This window comes from Lathyrus oleraceus, chromosome 5, assembly GCF_024323335.1.
Source record: "Lathyrus oleraceus cultivar Zhongwan6 chromosome 5, CAAS_Psat_ZW6_1.0, whole genome shotgun sequence".
Lineage (NCBI taxonomy): Eukaryota > Viridiplantae > Streptophyta > Magnoliopsida > Fabales > Fabaceae > Lathyrus > Lathyrus oleraceus.
The window spans coordinates 37,565,149-37,579,956 of NC_066583.1; the positions used below are offsets into that span (position 1 = coordinate 37,565,149).

General features: G+C 31.2%; 1 protein-coding gene across 4 annotated transcripts; it reads left to right on the top strand.

The window, feature by feature from the left end:
* Positions 1–9,014: 9,014 nt before the first annotated feature.
* On the top strand, positions 9,015–12,732 carry LOC127084980 (protein NRT1/ PTR FAMILY 8.1). 4 transcript variants are annotated; one of them, XM_051025521.1, is made up of 5 exons: positions 9,015–9,179; positions 10,553–10,655; positions 10,746–10,963; positions 11,125–11,669; positions 11,751–12,732. In XM_051025521.1, exons 2-5 carry the CDS (start codon positions 10,559–10,561, stop codon positions 12,589–12,591), a joined length of 1,701 nt encoding a protein of 566 aa, XP_050881478.1. In that variant the 5' UTR covers positions 9,015–9,179; positions 10,553–10,558; the 3' UTR covers positions 12,592–12,732. The 4 variants fall into 4 exon arrangements, with proteins under 4 accessions (XP_050881478.1, XP_050881479.1, XP_050881477.1 ...); XM_051025522.1 differs by lacking the exon at positions 9,015–9,179 and adding an exon at positions 10,243–10,398; XM_051025523.1 differs by lacking the exon at positions 9,015–9,179 and adding an exon at positions 10,412–10,430.
* The last annotated feature ends 2,076 nt before the right edge of the window (positions 12,733–14,808 follow it).

Genomic DNA, 14,808 nt, shown 5'->3' on the forward strand with positions numbered 1-14,808 from the left:
ATTCTTAGCAACCAACTTTTCCTCAAATAACTTGGCAATAGACACAGCTTTCACAATTGAAATAGGACAATGCAACATAACATCTCTACGAATTTCCTCTTTCAATCCACTTACAAAATAATCAATTAATGCATCATTACTTAAGCCATAAACACGATTGGACAATGTAGTAAATTCTAGATAATAATCATTAACAGCTTTTGTTTGTTGCAATTTAAACAAAGATGCTCGCGGACAATCATAAATTGAGGGCCTAAAGTCCAATTCAAGAGCTCTTGTAAAATCGTTCCATGATTGAAATGGTTGAGATCTAGTAACCATTTGGAACCACGGAACTACTTCGTGTTCAAGATGAACTGAAGCAATAATCAATCTCTCCGGATCTGGGGTATGATAATAGCCAAAAAATTGTTCAGCCTTGAAAATCCAATCTAAAACATTCTTACCATTAAACCTTGGAAACTTCAGCTTGATGTTGCGAATGTGAAAAGGAGGTGGTGTATAAGCATTCCCCGACGATGATGAATGAGTCCCTGAGTTCGTGCTTCCATGGGTGACGACTATAGCTTGCATTTGTTTCAGCATCATCTACATCGATGTGGACAACTCTGCAAATCGTGACTCTGATGCCTGCTGCATCATCTCCATTCGCTCAAAACAAGCAACATTGATGCTTTCGTTTTGCTTCAGGACTTCACCTTGGCGTCTTACCTCAGCTGCAAGCTCCTTCATTCTGGTGTTGTCGGCCATGGATGGAATGAAAGCACCAGCGTAATGGAAGTGCAATGGGAACAAGTAAAATAGCAGTAGTGAAGGATGAGTATGGATAGTGAAATTGAAATATGAATTCCACTGCAAATCTGAGCAGGGAAGAAATACAATGGGTAAAAGGGAAATAACGGAAATAAGACGAATAGTATAATATTCCAAATGTATGGTGAATCAGAGAGATAAGAGAGAGAGAGAGAGAGAGAGAGAGAGAGAGAGAGAGAATGTTCTCATACAAATTCACACCACTCTAATAGCTACCCCACTATTAATATTATCTCAATTCCTAACAAACTGGGTCCACATTGGATGCTCTCCCTTGCTTCTCTTACTGCGTCTCACTGCCTTCTCCTTTGCCACGTCATCATTCCATTCTTCATTCACCTCACTTGTATCAATTGGACTTGTCTCACTCATAACATTTACTAAAATAAGAAAGATAAAAAACTACTACACTAATAATTATGCATCTAACTAGTTAGTAAACTATTGATGAAATCACACGTAAAATATAGTGAAAGACTTCTCCTTATTTTCTTTAACCATATGCTCTAAATAATCCAAATCATGTGAACTCAAAAAATTATTTAAAAAAACTCAAATCAAATATTGGTCTAGAAGTTTATTGAATTTTGGTGTAATTTTCTAGTGTGTACAGGAAAAAATTTAGAATAGTCTAAGAGCTTACTACTTTGGGAAGTTGCAATCTTACGAGGTTGATTCGTGCATCTCTTTGACATTTCATAGTCAATATTCATTATTTAAATTATGTCAATTTATTTCATAACTAGCACCATTATGCACAACCATACAAGCATATTATTAACAAAATCTCATTACTAAAGAAATAGATGTGAACAAATACATATTAATAAAGACTCAAACACCCAAACAAACACGTAAAAGATGTGTTTATACATCTATTGAACAATTGGAAAATATTTTATGTGAAACATATAAAAGAACTTTTCAGAATTGAAATAATTATTTATTATTATTTTCAATTTAATCATAGAAAGAGATTTTTGTAACACATCGTAGCTGGAATGACAAGCTCAAAAGATAATGTATGAGAATGCACATTTTTCGGATGTGATAGTCTGTATTATAAGTGGCTCGAGTGTTGATATATGATTAATCATAAACTTATCCCTATTTTTAAAACATTGACATTAACTAAAGAATATGAAGAAAAGTATACCTCAACTATCAAACCAAAAGAATTTCAGGAGTCCTTAATGCCTTCTGCAAACCTAAAAGATCAACCATATTCTAAACACATTATATGCATATTTGATATTTCTAAAAAACAATGCATTGTGGTATTAAGAAAATTTTACAAACACATCCAATGTTAGCCCCTAACCAATACTAAATTTGGCCTTCTAGACGCTGACTTTACCCTTCAACTTATCAACCAAGGTGTTTTACGAAGTGCTAAACATAAATAATCAAAACTATAGACTTTGCTTATGTCAAATATATAAAACCATCACAACCTGTTACAATCATTTGTTTTATTCTTAATCCTTATCCCCAATCTAAATAAAAACAATAGGTTAAGGTGATTACTTTTTGTGATATGTGTGTATGTTTATCGAAGCAACAATTCCTCTCCCAATGTGATATTTTTATTAATCAAGATGAACCTTAGGAACAAGAACTCAATAAAAGTTAATGCAACAACAGTTAATATAACAATAATTACATAATTAAAATCCCCCTTTGTGAAGAAAAAATTTTGAATCCTCACTTTTTGACATATTACTTACTTTAACAATGATTTTACAATAAAATATATCACTCATAGCTCTAAGTTTATAATCATTCAACCAATTTAGTACAGTTAGAGTCAACCAAAGAAAAACCACAAATAAAAAAATTTTAAAAAATCTTAAAATTTTCAAATTTGAAATGGAGATTCATTGTACCTATGAAGATTCATTACCCTTATTGTTAAGTCGGAGAATGAACCTGGAGGATTTGGAGTAAAGGACGGTGGATAGTAGTTACAAACCCTAAATATAAATTAGTAGGGAGAGGAATAAGTTAATCATTCTAATGAAGAAATTGTGAAAGAAGATTGTGAGTCTTGGTCAAACGACGAGTGAAGCAAGATCAATATACAGATTAAGAACCGGGAGAGTTTGGGGACGGAAGCACACTAACATTCAAGAGACAAAAGCTCACGAGCGTTTAGGTTTTTTCTCCTCTCTTTCAATTTCTACTTTTTAAATTTATATATATATATATATATATATATATATATATATATATATATATATATATATATATATATATATATATATATATATATATATATATATATATATATATATATATATATATATATATATATATATATATATATATATATATGCAATTTATCGGAAAACATTAATAAAAAAATATTTTTTTATTTTCTAATTAGTGGAAGCCTAAAAGAACTCAATCAATTGAGCAGCAATTTGAAAATCAAGAGAGTCACTGAAATAGAGGGGAAACATTACTTAACACATAAGGGGTTTTAAACTGTCCTAAAATAATTGAATATTAATCAACAAAAACAATAAATGTTATTTTAAAATATTATGGTTGTTGTAATTGCTAGTTGTATTTAGCATTTGACGAGTTACTTGTGATCCCGGGGAAGAGGCTTGGTATTGAAAAAATCAATTTAATATGGTCATATCTTTGTATTATGCTCCGCGTCACAGAGGATCATTCCCTAGCCAAGAGTATGATCACACTCCCTGCCCATGAGGCTTGGCTCGGATCGAGATGAACGTCTATAGGATCCACCACCTACGCCTTTAGATTGGCTAGATCCGAGGGGAGGGTTCACCAACTATGTAGAAATGCATTTAATATGTGTTTAATATGAAACATGGAGAAGTGTTCAAGTTTCCCAAGTTGCTTCGAGATGATTTTCTGGTACATAAAGGACACATGTTAAATGCGATGTCACAGCATGTCGGTATGACATCTGAGCCTTGCTCAACAGCCATATTGTGGCTTTTTGGGATGAATTTTCTATTGAAGATTCAATTATAGTTTATTGCTTTTATTTAGAAATAAGATTGTATAATTTGTCTAACACTTGTGAAGATCAAATCAAATTTAAATGTGATTTAAATTTGAATTTGAATTAAACCAAATCATATCTTTCTTATGAAAATATTTATGGAACAAATAATATCCAATTGATTGTGCAAAGATTCAGGACGAAATTAAAGCTAATATCCAAAGAGAAAATCCAAAAAAAAAATTCTATATAAGGAGCTCAATACCTACATTGGAAAGAAATCAATATTCGTTAAAGATTTAGAGTGCTAGGATTTAGAGTCCTTGTTATTGCTTTATGTACACCTCCTATATATAAGGTTTGTCTAGTTGAGTTATAATGTTCAATATTATGATTGGGTTAAACATCAATCGTTATGGTTTAGTGATTGGGAGAAAGTGGGAGGGGTTCTCATATTTAGAGGAAAACCTAAATAGAAAGTTATTGGATAGTGTTAGGAAGAGACATTGAATAATACAGGGTTTGTTGTTGCTTGTAAGACTAAATATTATAAACTACTAATAGTGAAAAAAAATTCTTGAGTTGGAAGCCAACCCTCTAGATGTAGGTGGTTTTGCATCAAACGGGGTTACCAATTATTGTGTTCTTTATTTATTTTTTGTTTCAGCATCTTGTATAATTGAATTTGTGCTAATTGTAGTGATTCTAGTTTAAATTGTCGAACTCGTTGTCTAGGACATCGTGTTCGACATCTGTCCCCCGATGAACAAAATTTCAATTGGCGTCAGAGCATGCATCATGTTCTGTTTGGGTGAGCTCCAGGGAGGATATATTTTGTTCAAGATGGATAATTTCAATGAAGGAAGAGTTGTTTATCAACCCAAGATTTATCATGGTGCAAAGAATCCTCCAAAGACTATTGACAGTTATAAAGATTGTGATGTTCAAGCATAATGTAATTTTAAAGACTTTCTCAGGCTTAATAAGATATTTAGTAAAAAATTGAGACAACTTGACAATATATCTAAGAATAACGTCCTCACCAATGTCAAGAACACTCAGAATAAAGGAAAGGATGGTGAAAGGAAAAAACTCAACTATTTCTACAAGTGGACAGGGATCCAATGTCTTAATAGCAAATATTTTTGTCACATTCAAGATGAATGCTCAAGTGTTCCAAGGGAATAAAGAAGAATTTCCAATGTCTCGAATGATGATGATGGTGAAGATAATCAGGTAAAATGGTGTTCCTTTCAAAGATATGCATACTGGTTGAGCAATCAAATTCAAATAAAATATGTATTTCTTCTATTGAGAAACCAGATTGCAGAATGTCATGTAACATATCTCAACATTGGGTAAAGTATGATTACCATTTTATTAAGTGTGTCTCCTTTATTCCCGTGTACTTTTGTAAGATGTATGGGAGTCTACCACACCATCAACAACTAGATCCTCAGTGGAATAAGAAGTTTCAAAGGCAGCATCAGCAAGTTTGGCTTGGTAAGCCTAATATCCTTGTTGCTTGTTTCTCCCACAAGGAGTTCTCTTGTGAAGATTGGTACCTTGAAAGTAGATGCATTAGGAAGATGATAGGAGAAAAAAACCATGATACTCCTTGTGATAGCCATATGAGAAGGAAATTTGTAAAGATGAAGACGGTGGATGCAGAGCATATTATTGAAACTCATGGTACATAAATTTTGGAAGACGATGGATTTGGAGAACGAACGTGAATTTATGGAAGGTGCGGAAATTGGAAGTTGATTCGTTCTTTATTTGGTGACCTAAAGAGGTTGTGAATTCGTAAATCAAAGATTAGATCTGAAATTATGAAAATTATGGGAATCAGGAGTTGTTTCCTACATACGTCGCCACTGTTTTGTTCGGGAATCAGAAAAGAATGCAGTTAGAAACTGGTGATCTTGAACGGTGAATCCGATCTCCGTTATAGTTGGAATCAAAAAAAAATTCTATCGGCCTTACCGATCCCGACCAATAACCTGATAATGGTCTCGCTTCTTTCAGAATCTTCCTAATATGTCGAGATTATTATGCTAGTCATCATCAAAGATCTCAACTGAAAAGCATCAAACGGCTCTCCGCAATTCACTCATAACTAATAACAAGTTAGTTACTCACTCTCAACTATATATAGATAAGGCGCCAAAATCAGGTAACGAGTTTCAAAAACAATTTGAATTCACTCTTCTTACTCATATACTAACTTGAGTATTGAAGTGCTAACCTCTCAGATCCCCCACTCCACCACACCAGAAGCAGTCATCTGCCATCACCACCATTCACGTTCTCATTTATGATTCTTGAACGAAACAATATATATATATATATATATCTTCCTTTTGCCTTTCGAAAACCATGCCTTGATTAGTGGTCCAATTGCTTAGGTTATGCTAGAAACGTGAACCTTATATGTCTAACATCTATAAAAAATACAATGATTGTGCATACTTGATCGGAAAAATAGCAAGTGTACTATTTTTACCGATGTAGTAATAAGGAGTTTTATTTCCAAGTATCGATCTCAGGGATTGCGTAGGAAATACTTATTTTACTTCTGATTCTATTTGAACAAAAAGACAATGGTTTGGTTGGTTTTGGGAATTTATAACAATAAACACAAAAATATAGTAAAAATTAATTGATTAAGATGAAACATGCTAGGGTGAGTTGTCTATTTAACCAGTTATGAATTCAGTCAAGATTTCCTTAATATACATGAAACATTCAATTACCTAACCTCAGAATGTTCTTCCTTAATTCCTTAAAGAAGAAACTATTAAACTACCAATTCTTACTCAAATGTCCATTCAATTAATCATTGGTTTTAATCATAAACAATATCAAGGTTTATGGTGATTTACAAAAGTTCCTAGTCCTAGGTGATGCAATTATAAACCGAATTCTGTGAAAACCCTAACAATCACAATCCTGTTATTGATAGTCATAGATCTAATTGTATTTGTCCGATACAAAAGCATAATAACATCACACAATTGAATTGAAATACGTAACATGGTAATAAGGAAATCATTTGTTCGAATTCATAACATACGATCAAATCAGGACCACCCCCTAACATTGGGAATTTAGCCTCTTATAGTATTCAAAGAAATCATAGTGTGAAAATTAAACATTACAAAGAATTAGGAGATTTTGATCTTCAATGGTTGATGCCCTTGAATCTCGCCGTCTTCAAATTCTCCGTAGTAGCTATCTTTTCAGTGCAATCTTTTCTTTCATACGTCAAAAAGTGTCATCTCTCTTTCTCTCCCAAGTCTTCTAATAGCTTCTGATGGATCTTTTCCCAGCAAAAAGTCCAAACTACCCTTAATGAGCAGAATAGATCCACACGACAAAAAATAGAGTTTCTCAGCCGCGCCCATCAACACGGGCCGTGTGGATTCACACGGGTGCCCGTGTGTGCTCTTCAAAATGTGCATTTTCTGAGCAAGCTACAGAGGCATCAACACGAGCCGTGTGGATTCACACGGGTGCCCGTGTTAACCCTCTGTTTTACCTCTTTGAGCTCTCCTTTTCTGACAAACAACACGGGCCGTGTTGATGCACACGGAGGGCCGTGTTGACCTGTTGTATCTTCATATTTTTGCCTTTCTGAGCATCCAACTATCATCTATTAGCCCTTTTTAACCTATGCAACAACCTGTAACAACAACACTACCAAATCGAAGCATAAAAGAGACTTTTTGGACACAAACGTATAACAACATGCAATGCGATCATAAACTAACAACACATGTAAAATGACTGTAAAACAACTAAAAACAACCACAAATCTTACCAAAGTGATGAAAATATGTCGGATCAAAGATGGGAATTCAATGGAAATGGTGACCGATCAATACTCTCTTGCAACTCTATGTCTCTCTTCATTGCCGTTAAGTTTTGGTCTACTATGTGTAGGTTTAAGTTCAAATTTTACTAGAGGGTTTGGTTTCCCTGCTTGTTTCCTCTTGCTTTTATTTATATTTTTGGGTGGTCCTCTTGGGTCTACTTGCCTAAAATAAAGAAATATTAATAATGAAACTAGAATAATATCATTAAATCGATAATACAACTCATTTGAAAAAAACTGATTTTTTTAGTTCAGTTATAAACTAAACTATACACTTGTGTACTTTGTAATTGTATATGGAATACCATTAAATTTATTGTCGGTCTAATTATACAGAAATTTCCAAACCACATTTCAGTAAAATATACAAATTTTGGGACCACTATGGATGCTAAAAGCTACCCTGAAACTTTTTAATAAAAATATTATGCTTGGTATGAATAAAAATATTTTTATTCTATTATGGACTAATTCTAATAATGTTATTTAATGTATAAATCATCTTTTCACTAAAGTCTTACCCTTCTATTAATGAAAACTTCTCAAACAAATTAAATATACAATAACCAATGTTTGAAAACTAAATAATAAATTAAATTATAGGAATGTATTGTTTTAAAAAATATTACATCGTAAATTGATTAATTAAACTAAAGTAAATCAATTACTTTGGTTCGATTCAATTTTTAAAAATACTGAATTAAATAAAATCGACTTTCGAACTACAGTGAATCAACAACGATTTTTTTGGCAAAGCTGCACCTTAAACTTTTCAATAATATTATTTTTTTATATGAATATAATATGATTGTGGACTAATTTTAATTATGTTATTTAATGGATAAATTATCTTTTCACTGAAGTCTTACTCTTCTATTAATGAAAACTTCTCAAACAATTAAACTTCTTAAACAAATTCAATATACAATAACCAATTAATGTTTGAAAACTAAATAATGGAATAGATTATATGATTCTAAATCAACTATTTTAATTCGGTTTAATTTTTTAAAAATACTAAGAAATTGAATTGAACCAAATCGATAGAGATATTCATGTATTATATAATTGTCTAAACTGAACCGATTGTATCCCTATTAATTGAGTTAAACAAATTGTTTTTATTTATAAATCAATTTTTTTAAAAGAATAATATTGTTATTTAAATATTATTTATTGATATATTCTTTTTATCAATCAAAGATTTTAAATCTAAAATAATTAAAGTATTATTAATTATGTAGTGCAATTAAAAAAACATGTTACTAAAAATTAACATTTAACTTAAATATTTTTTCCAAAAATACTAAAAGCTGTAATTCAGATACAAATGTACTGCTATAAAACTACAAGCATTTCACACACTTTTACTTAGAGAACTACAAGTATTTGACACACTATCAGAAAAACTAAAAGTACTCTCTCACAAATAAGAAGATCAAGTGAAAAGATAGCCACTTTTAGAGTGGAAACAAACACTCAAGAAGATCAGAATCCAAAAAATACACAGTAAGTATTCATCTTCCCATTTGTTTTCATATGATTTCATGGTAAAATCAAATAGCATATAATTTATATGTTTGTTGATGCTACATGTATCATATACTCTTCTATATCAATTTTATATGAATGTATAAAGTGTAATTTCTCATCATTCAAAATAAATAAATTGAAATCAGGTTTCTATCTATCATGTGAAAACTCCACTAAAAAAACAGATACAAATTTTAGTTAGTAGAATTCCAATCAATGGAAAAATCAAGTAGATAATAAAATCAAACCATTTATTATTATTATTATTATTATTATTTTCTTCATTTTTTTCCTTCTACATCTAATAGCATTGTACCTGCCAGGCTGCCACATTCAATATGGTCACGTACATGTCAGAAAACGATAAGTGTTAGGTTAAAATTAGTTAAAAATAATAAATTATAAAGTATTGTTCATTAAGAGTATATGTTCAGAAATTTAGAAATAGAAATTTTATAATAAGAAATTCAATTTAAAATTTATTAAAAATTGAATACAGATTTTTTTAACCATCAAGAATTATATTAGAAGACAAAGACTAAATTTATTTCACCACTTTTAAAATGAATTTTTATATAATTTTTAGAAGATTTATTATTATTTACCAAAATATTCATTTTGATTTTTTTTATAAATGTATAATTCACCTTTTCTATTTTAATAAATCATTAACAAGTATTTGTTTTAGGAAAAAGTGGAAGTAGTATCAAACTAATAAAATTACTTGATTACTTTTAAATTTTTTATAGTATTTTTAATTATTTATTAAATATAATTATTTATTAGCTTTAAAATTAATTTTAAAAGAATAGATGTAATTTTTTTCTAAAAAGTAATTTTATATAATATCATATAACTATGTTTGTTTATTATGTATGTACCTAAAACATATAATATCATATAAGTATATAACTAATAATGATATTATGTTTTTTTTTTCTTTTTCTACCAGAATAGGAGACAGATGTAATCTAAAGTCTAACTTCAACCATATATAACATTTGTGATATTCACATATACTACTGTTTAACAACAAAACTGAAAATGTCACTATCAAATTTATTTGTCCATTAATATTTATCACCAACATGCTTCTAACGCTTCCATTTGTTACCCATATTTCTGCCGCTGCCGACACAACAATTATAGTTCAATACTTTAAGAATCAACAACAACAAATATACATAACCTTATTGTTATGACTCTTTCCACTCTTTTAACACCATAGTATAAAATACACATTTCATGTTACTTTTCCTCTCACAAACAATAACAATAACAGTTATATACATGTCATTAACCTTAACCTTATCATTTTCATAATTTTTTTGTAAAATTGTATGAAACAGGAGGAGATGGAATTCATGGTAAGCGATGATCGCGTGGATCGAAATGGCAATGTTGCTGATAAACGAACAACGGGAGGATGGAAGGCTGCTCCGTATATCATAAGTACGAAACACAGCATTATGATTGAATAGGATCACAATGTTGATAGATATAATGTTTGCAATGTTTGATGAGTTTTTGTTTTTTTTTCAGTGAACGAGGTGATAGAGAGGTTGGCTTTCTTTTCGATAGCAGTGAACATGATTCGTTACTTGGTTGTGGAAATGCATCAAACGATTCCAGATTCTGCTACTCATGTCACAGACTGGATTGGAGCTGCTTATGTGCTAACTCTTCTTGGAGCCTTTCTAGCAGATGCTTATATGGGTCGTTTCAAAACAATTATTGTTTTCTCTTCCATCTATGCCGTGGTAACTATATTATATTTTCACAGTTATTGTTTGACTGTAGTTGGTCCATGTCTATGACATGGACCAACTCCAACCAAACAATGACCAAGGATTCTAATGAACATAAATTCAAAATACAAAAATTGATGTTTATTATTTTTGTAAATTAAATTATGTTACAGGGAATGTTCATGCTGACAATTTCAGCCTCAGTCGACACATTACGCCCACAAAAAAGCAAAGAAGCAAGCCAATACCAAATGTCATTCCTATACGTCGCGCTAGGCCTCGTTGCTTTAGGTACAGGAGGAATCAAACCATGTGTATCATCTTTCGGAGCTGATCAATTCGACGAAGGAGATGAAAAAGAAGTTGTAATGAAGTATTCATTCTTCAACTGGTTTTACTTCGCCATCAACATGGGTGCACTTCTTGCTATTACAATATTGGTTTATATTCAAGACAGAGTAGGATGGGGTTGGGGTTTCGGAATACCGACGGTCACTACAATTTTGTCTATCGTTGTTCTAGCTATCGGTATTAAGTATTATCGTTTTCAAAAACCAATGGGAAGCCCTTTTACCAGATTTCTTCAGGTTATTGTAGCGTCCGTAAAGAATCATCAAAGAGGAGTGGTTGTAAAAGATGAAACTCATCTCTATGAGGTCGAGACCACACATTCGGATATTATTGGCGCTCGCAAGCTTCAAAGGACTCTACAATACAAGTAAGTTATTCTAGTCTATATATATATATATATAGATCAGATACATCAATTATTTAATACCGAAGCAAATTAATGTTGCAGGTTTTTCGACAAAGCCGCGGTTGTAACAGAAAAAGACACAATTAAAGACAGATGGAGTGTATGCACGGTGACACAAGTCGAAGAATTCAAATCTTTCGTTAAAATCCTTCCGGTGTGGGCATCTACAATTGCACTTGCAATTTCTTTTGCTCAAATGTCAACCTTTTTTACAAGTCAAGCCAGCATCATGAACCGGAAGCTAGGTAACAATTTCGAAATTCCAACAGGTTCTATTCCTGTTTTCAGTGCCATCAACGGTCTCATACTTGTTCCGTTCTACGAGCGATGCATAATCCCGGTACTCAAAAGGTTTACCGGCCACCACCGTGGCATCACGTCGTTACAGAGAATGGGAGTTGGCCTTTTCATCTCAATCATCGCTATGGCTTCAGCTGCATTGATTGAAAAAACCAGACGCGAACAACACCCGCAGCTACACAGCATGAGTGTGTTTTGGCTGGTACCTCAGTTTTTTCTCGTTGGTGCAGCTGAGGTTTTCACCTATGTGGGACAGTTGGAGTTTTTCTACGACGAAGCAACGGACGGAACGAAGAGTATTAGTAGTGCGATGTTTTTGTGTACAATTGGAATCGGAAGTTGGTTGAGTACCGCGATAGTTAAGATTATTATAGCTACAACTGGAGGAGAAGCGAAAGGATGGTTAAGGAATGATCTTAATAAAAGCAAGTTGGATGGGTTCTATTGGATACTGGCAGTTATCAATGCTATCAATTTCTTAGTTTATTTGATGGTGGCTATACGTTACAAAGGGAAACAATCAGCTGTTGTGAGAACTGAGAACATGGTTGAACTCAGCAAAGATCAGCACATGCAACCATGAAGGAATGGTTGATCTCTTGTGTAAAACTATGTTTGTGTTATCTAACACTATTTGTTTGTACCCTATTAAATTATGAAATTTAATTTTTGATTGTATGTGAATTACATTAATAAAAAAAGAAAATGTGTGTTGCAAATTAAAGCTGTAGAGTCCTTTTTCCAAAAGAAGGTAGGTGTATCTACATCACAAACAATAAATAGCGGGGTAGGGGTAGATTGATAGTGCTTACTTAGTGTTACTTGTATCTTTTGGTCCGTCAAATCTCTGATGGTATCAGATCTTCCCCATTGAGTTAGTTCTCTCGTCTATTTGGTGTAACTGCGTTCCTTTTAAAGTTAAAGTTTTCTCATGACAATTTCTCTAAGATGGTTCCTAATCAGAGATAACTTATTTAAGAGGGGAGTTTAGTTGACCTCTAGGACTATTTTCTGCCCTTTGTTCGTTGTTTGTTGAATCGTCCTCTAATTTGTTCGTGACTTGTGAGGTTGTAGGGCTGGACATCGGTCGGTTTGGATTGGACTCGGGCACAATATGTCAAACCGGTTGATATCATAGATGTATTTGTTCGGTTCAATTCTAACTGAAATTTAATACGGTTTGATCGGGTTCGGTTTAATATGTTTGTAGGTTAAAACAAACCGGTTTAATCGGTTCATTGATTCATAAATTTTATAAATCATTCACACCAAATTCTAAAGTTGTTCATTTTTATAAATCGTTCACACCAAATTTCAGAGTTGTTCAACTTCAATCAAACTGTAAATAGGTCATTAAAATATTCATGGTAAATTAAACTTCAATGTCAACTCTTTGGATGATGGTATACTAATTTTGTCTTGAATAATACAATTAATTACACAAAGAGCATTCATTTGTTTCTCCAAAAATGGTGATTCATAGCTACCTGAAATACCATAATACTTAAATCAATACCCAAAACTCATGCATTAGATGACATGTTAGTTTAATTTCTACCATTGTTATCATCAAAACATCAAAAGAAAATCTTGACATTGAAGGATCAAGAGCTATTGCAAAAATAAGGTAGGCTAAATTATCCAAGAGAAACATGCATTTATTGGTAGTTGGAATATAAATTAACTTGTGAAACATTTGATATCTTTAGATTCAAAGCAGGTAGAAGAATATAATTACAACACTTTTATAAAGAAATGTCAACAATCACAAGATTTCTACTTAGTGAAATGTAGCTAATTCAGATTGTAAAGCAAAACAAAACGACATTTATTTGAGTAATATTTACGAACCTCAACAGAAAGTTTCCAACAAGAAGCTTACCGTTCAACCAAGCTTCCCTGTTATTACCAAACACAGAAAAATATTCAATATAAATAACTTAAGTTTATTTCATGAATAATATAAAATCAATTATTTATCTATTAAAATAACATTCATACAAACTATCAATAATATCTTTTACTTGAAATTCTTTTTTACGTTTGCAAAAGATTAAAATAGTAAAAATCTAATCTCTCAATTAATTAACCTTACTTCAACCAAATACTACCAAGTAATAAAAATCTAATCTCTCAATTAATTAACCTTACTTCAACCAAATACTACCAAGTGTTAAGTTCATATTTGATACTTTTTCAACTTTTATATTTTCCTCCACTTCTCACTTTTCCATTCATCATCTCATTCTTCCTTCTCTTTTCATCTTATTATTTTATCTTTTTTACCTAATTATTTTATCTTTTCCTAATTATTTTTAATATATTAAAATATTTAATTATAATATACGATTATCATATTAAATATTTATTGGTGTATGAATGTATATAATATTTAGATTTAGATTTTTTTAAAGATAAATTTAATTAACTTTATTTATTTATTATTATTAAAAATATTAATTAATTTATTTTATAATTTTAATAAAATTAAGAATTTATTTTATAAAATTAAATAATAATTAATAGTCATACACACAATTAACTTTCCATCCAATAGGTCACTATCAAAAAATATCTATTCTATTTTAATTAATATTTTTTATTATTTAAAATATAAAATTCTCATTTTTAAATGTCAACATTTCTTCTTTTTTTCACAGTACACTATCAACAAAATACTTATTTTATTTTAATTAATAATTATCGATTTTTTACCAAAATACCCCTGTTTTTCAAAAAAAAAATCCCAAAATAACCTTGATTTCAAAAAAATTCTCAATCTACCCCACTTTTACCCCAC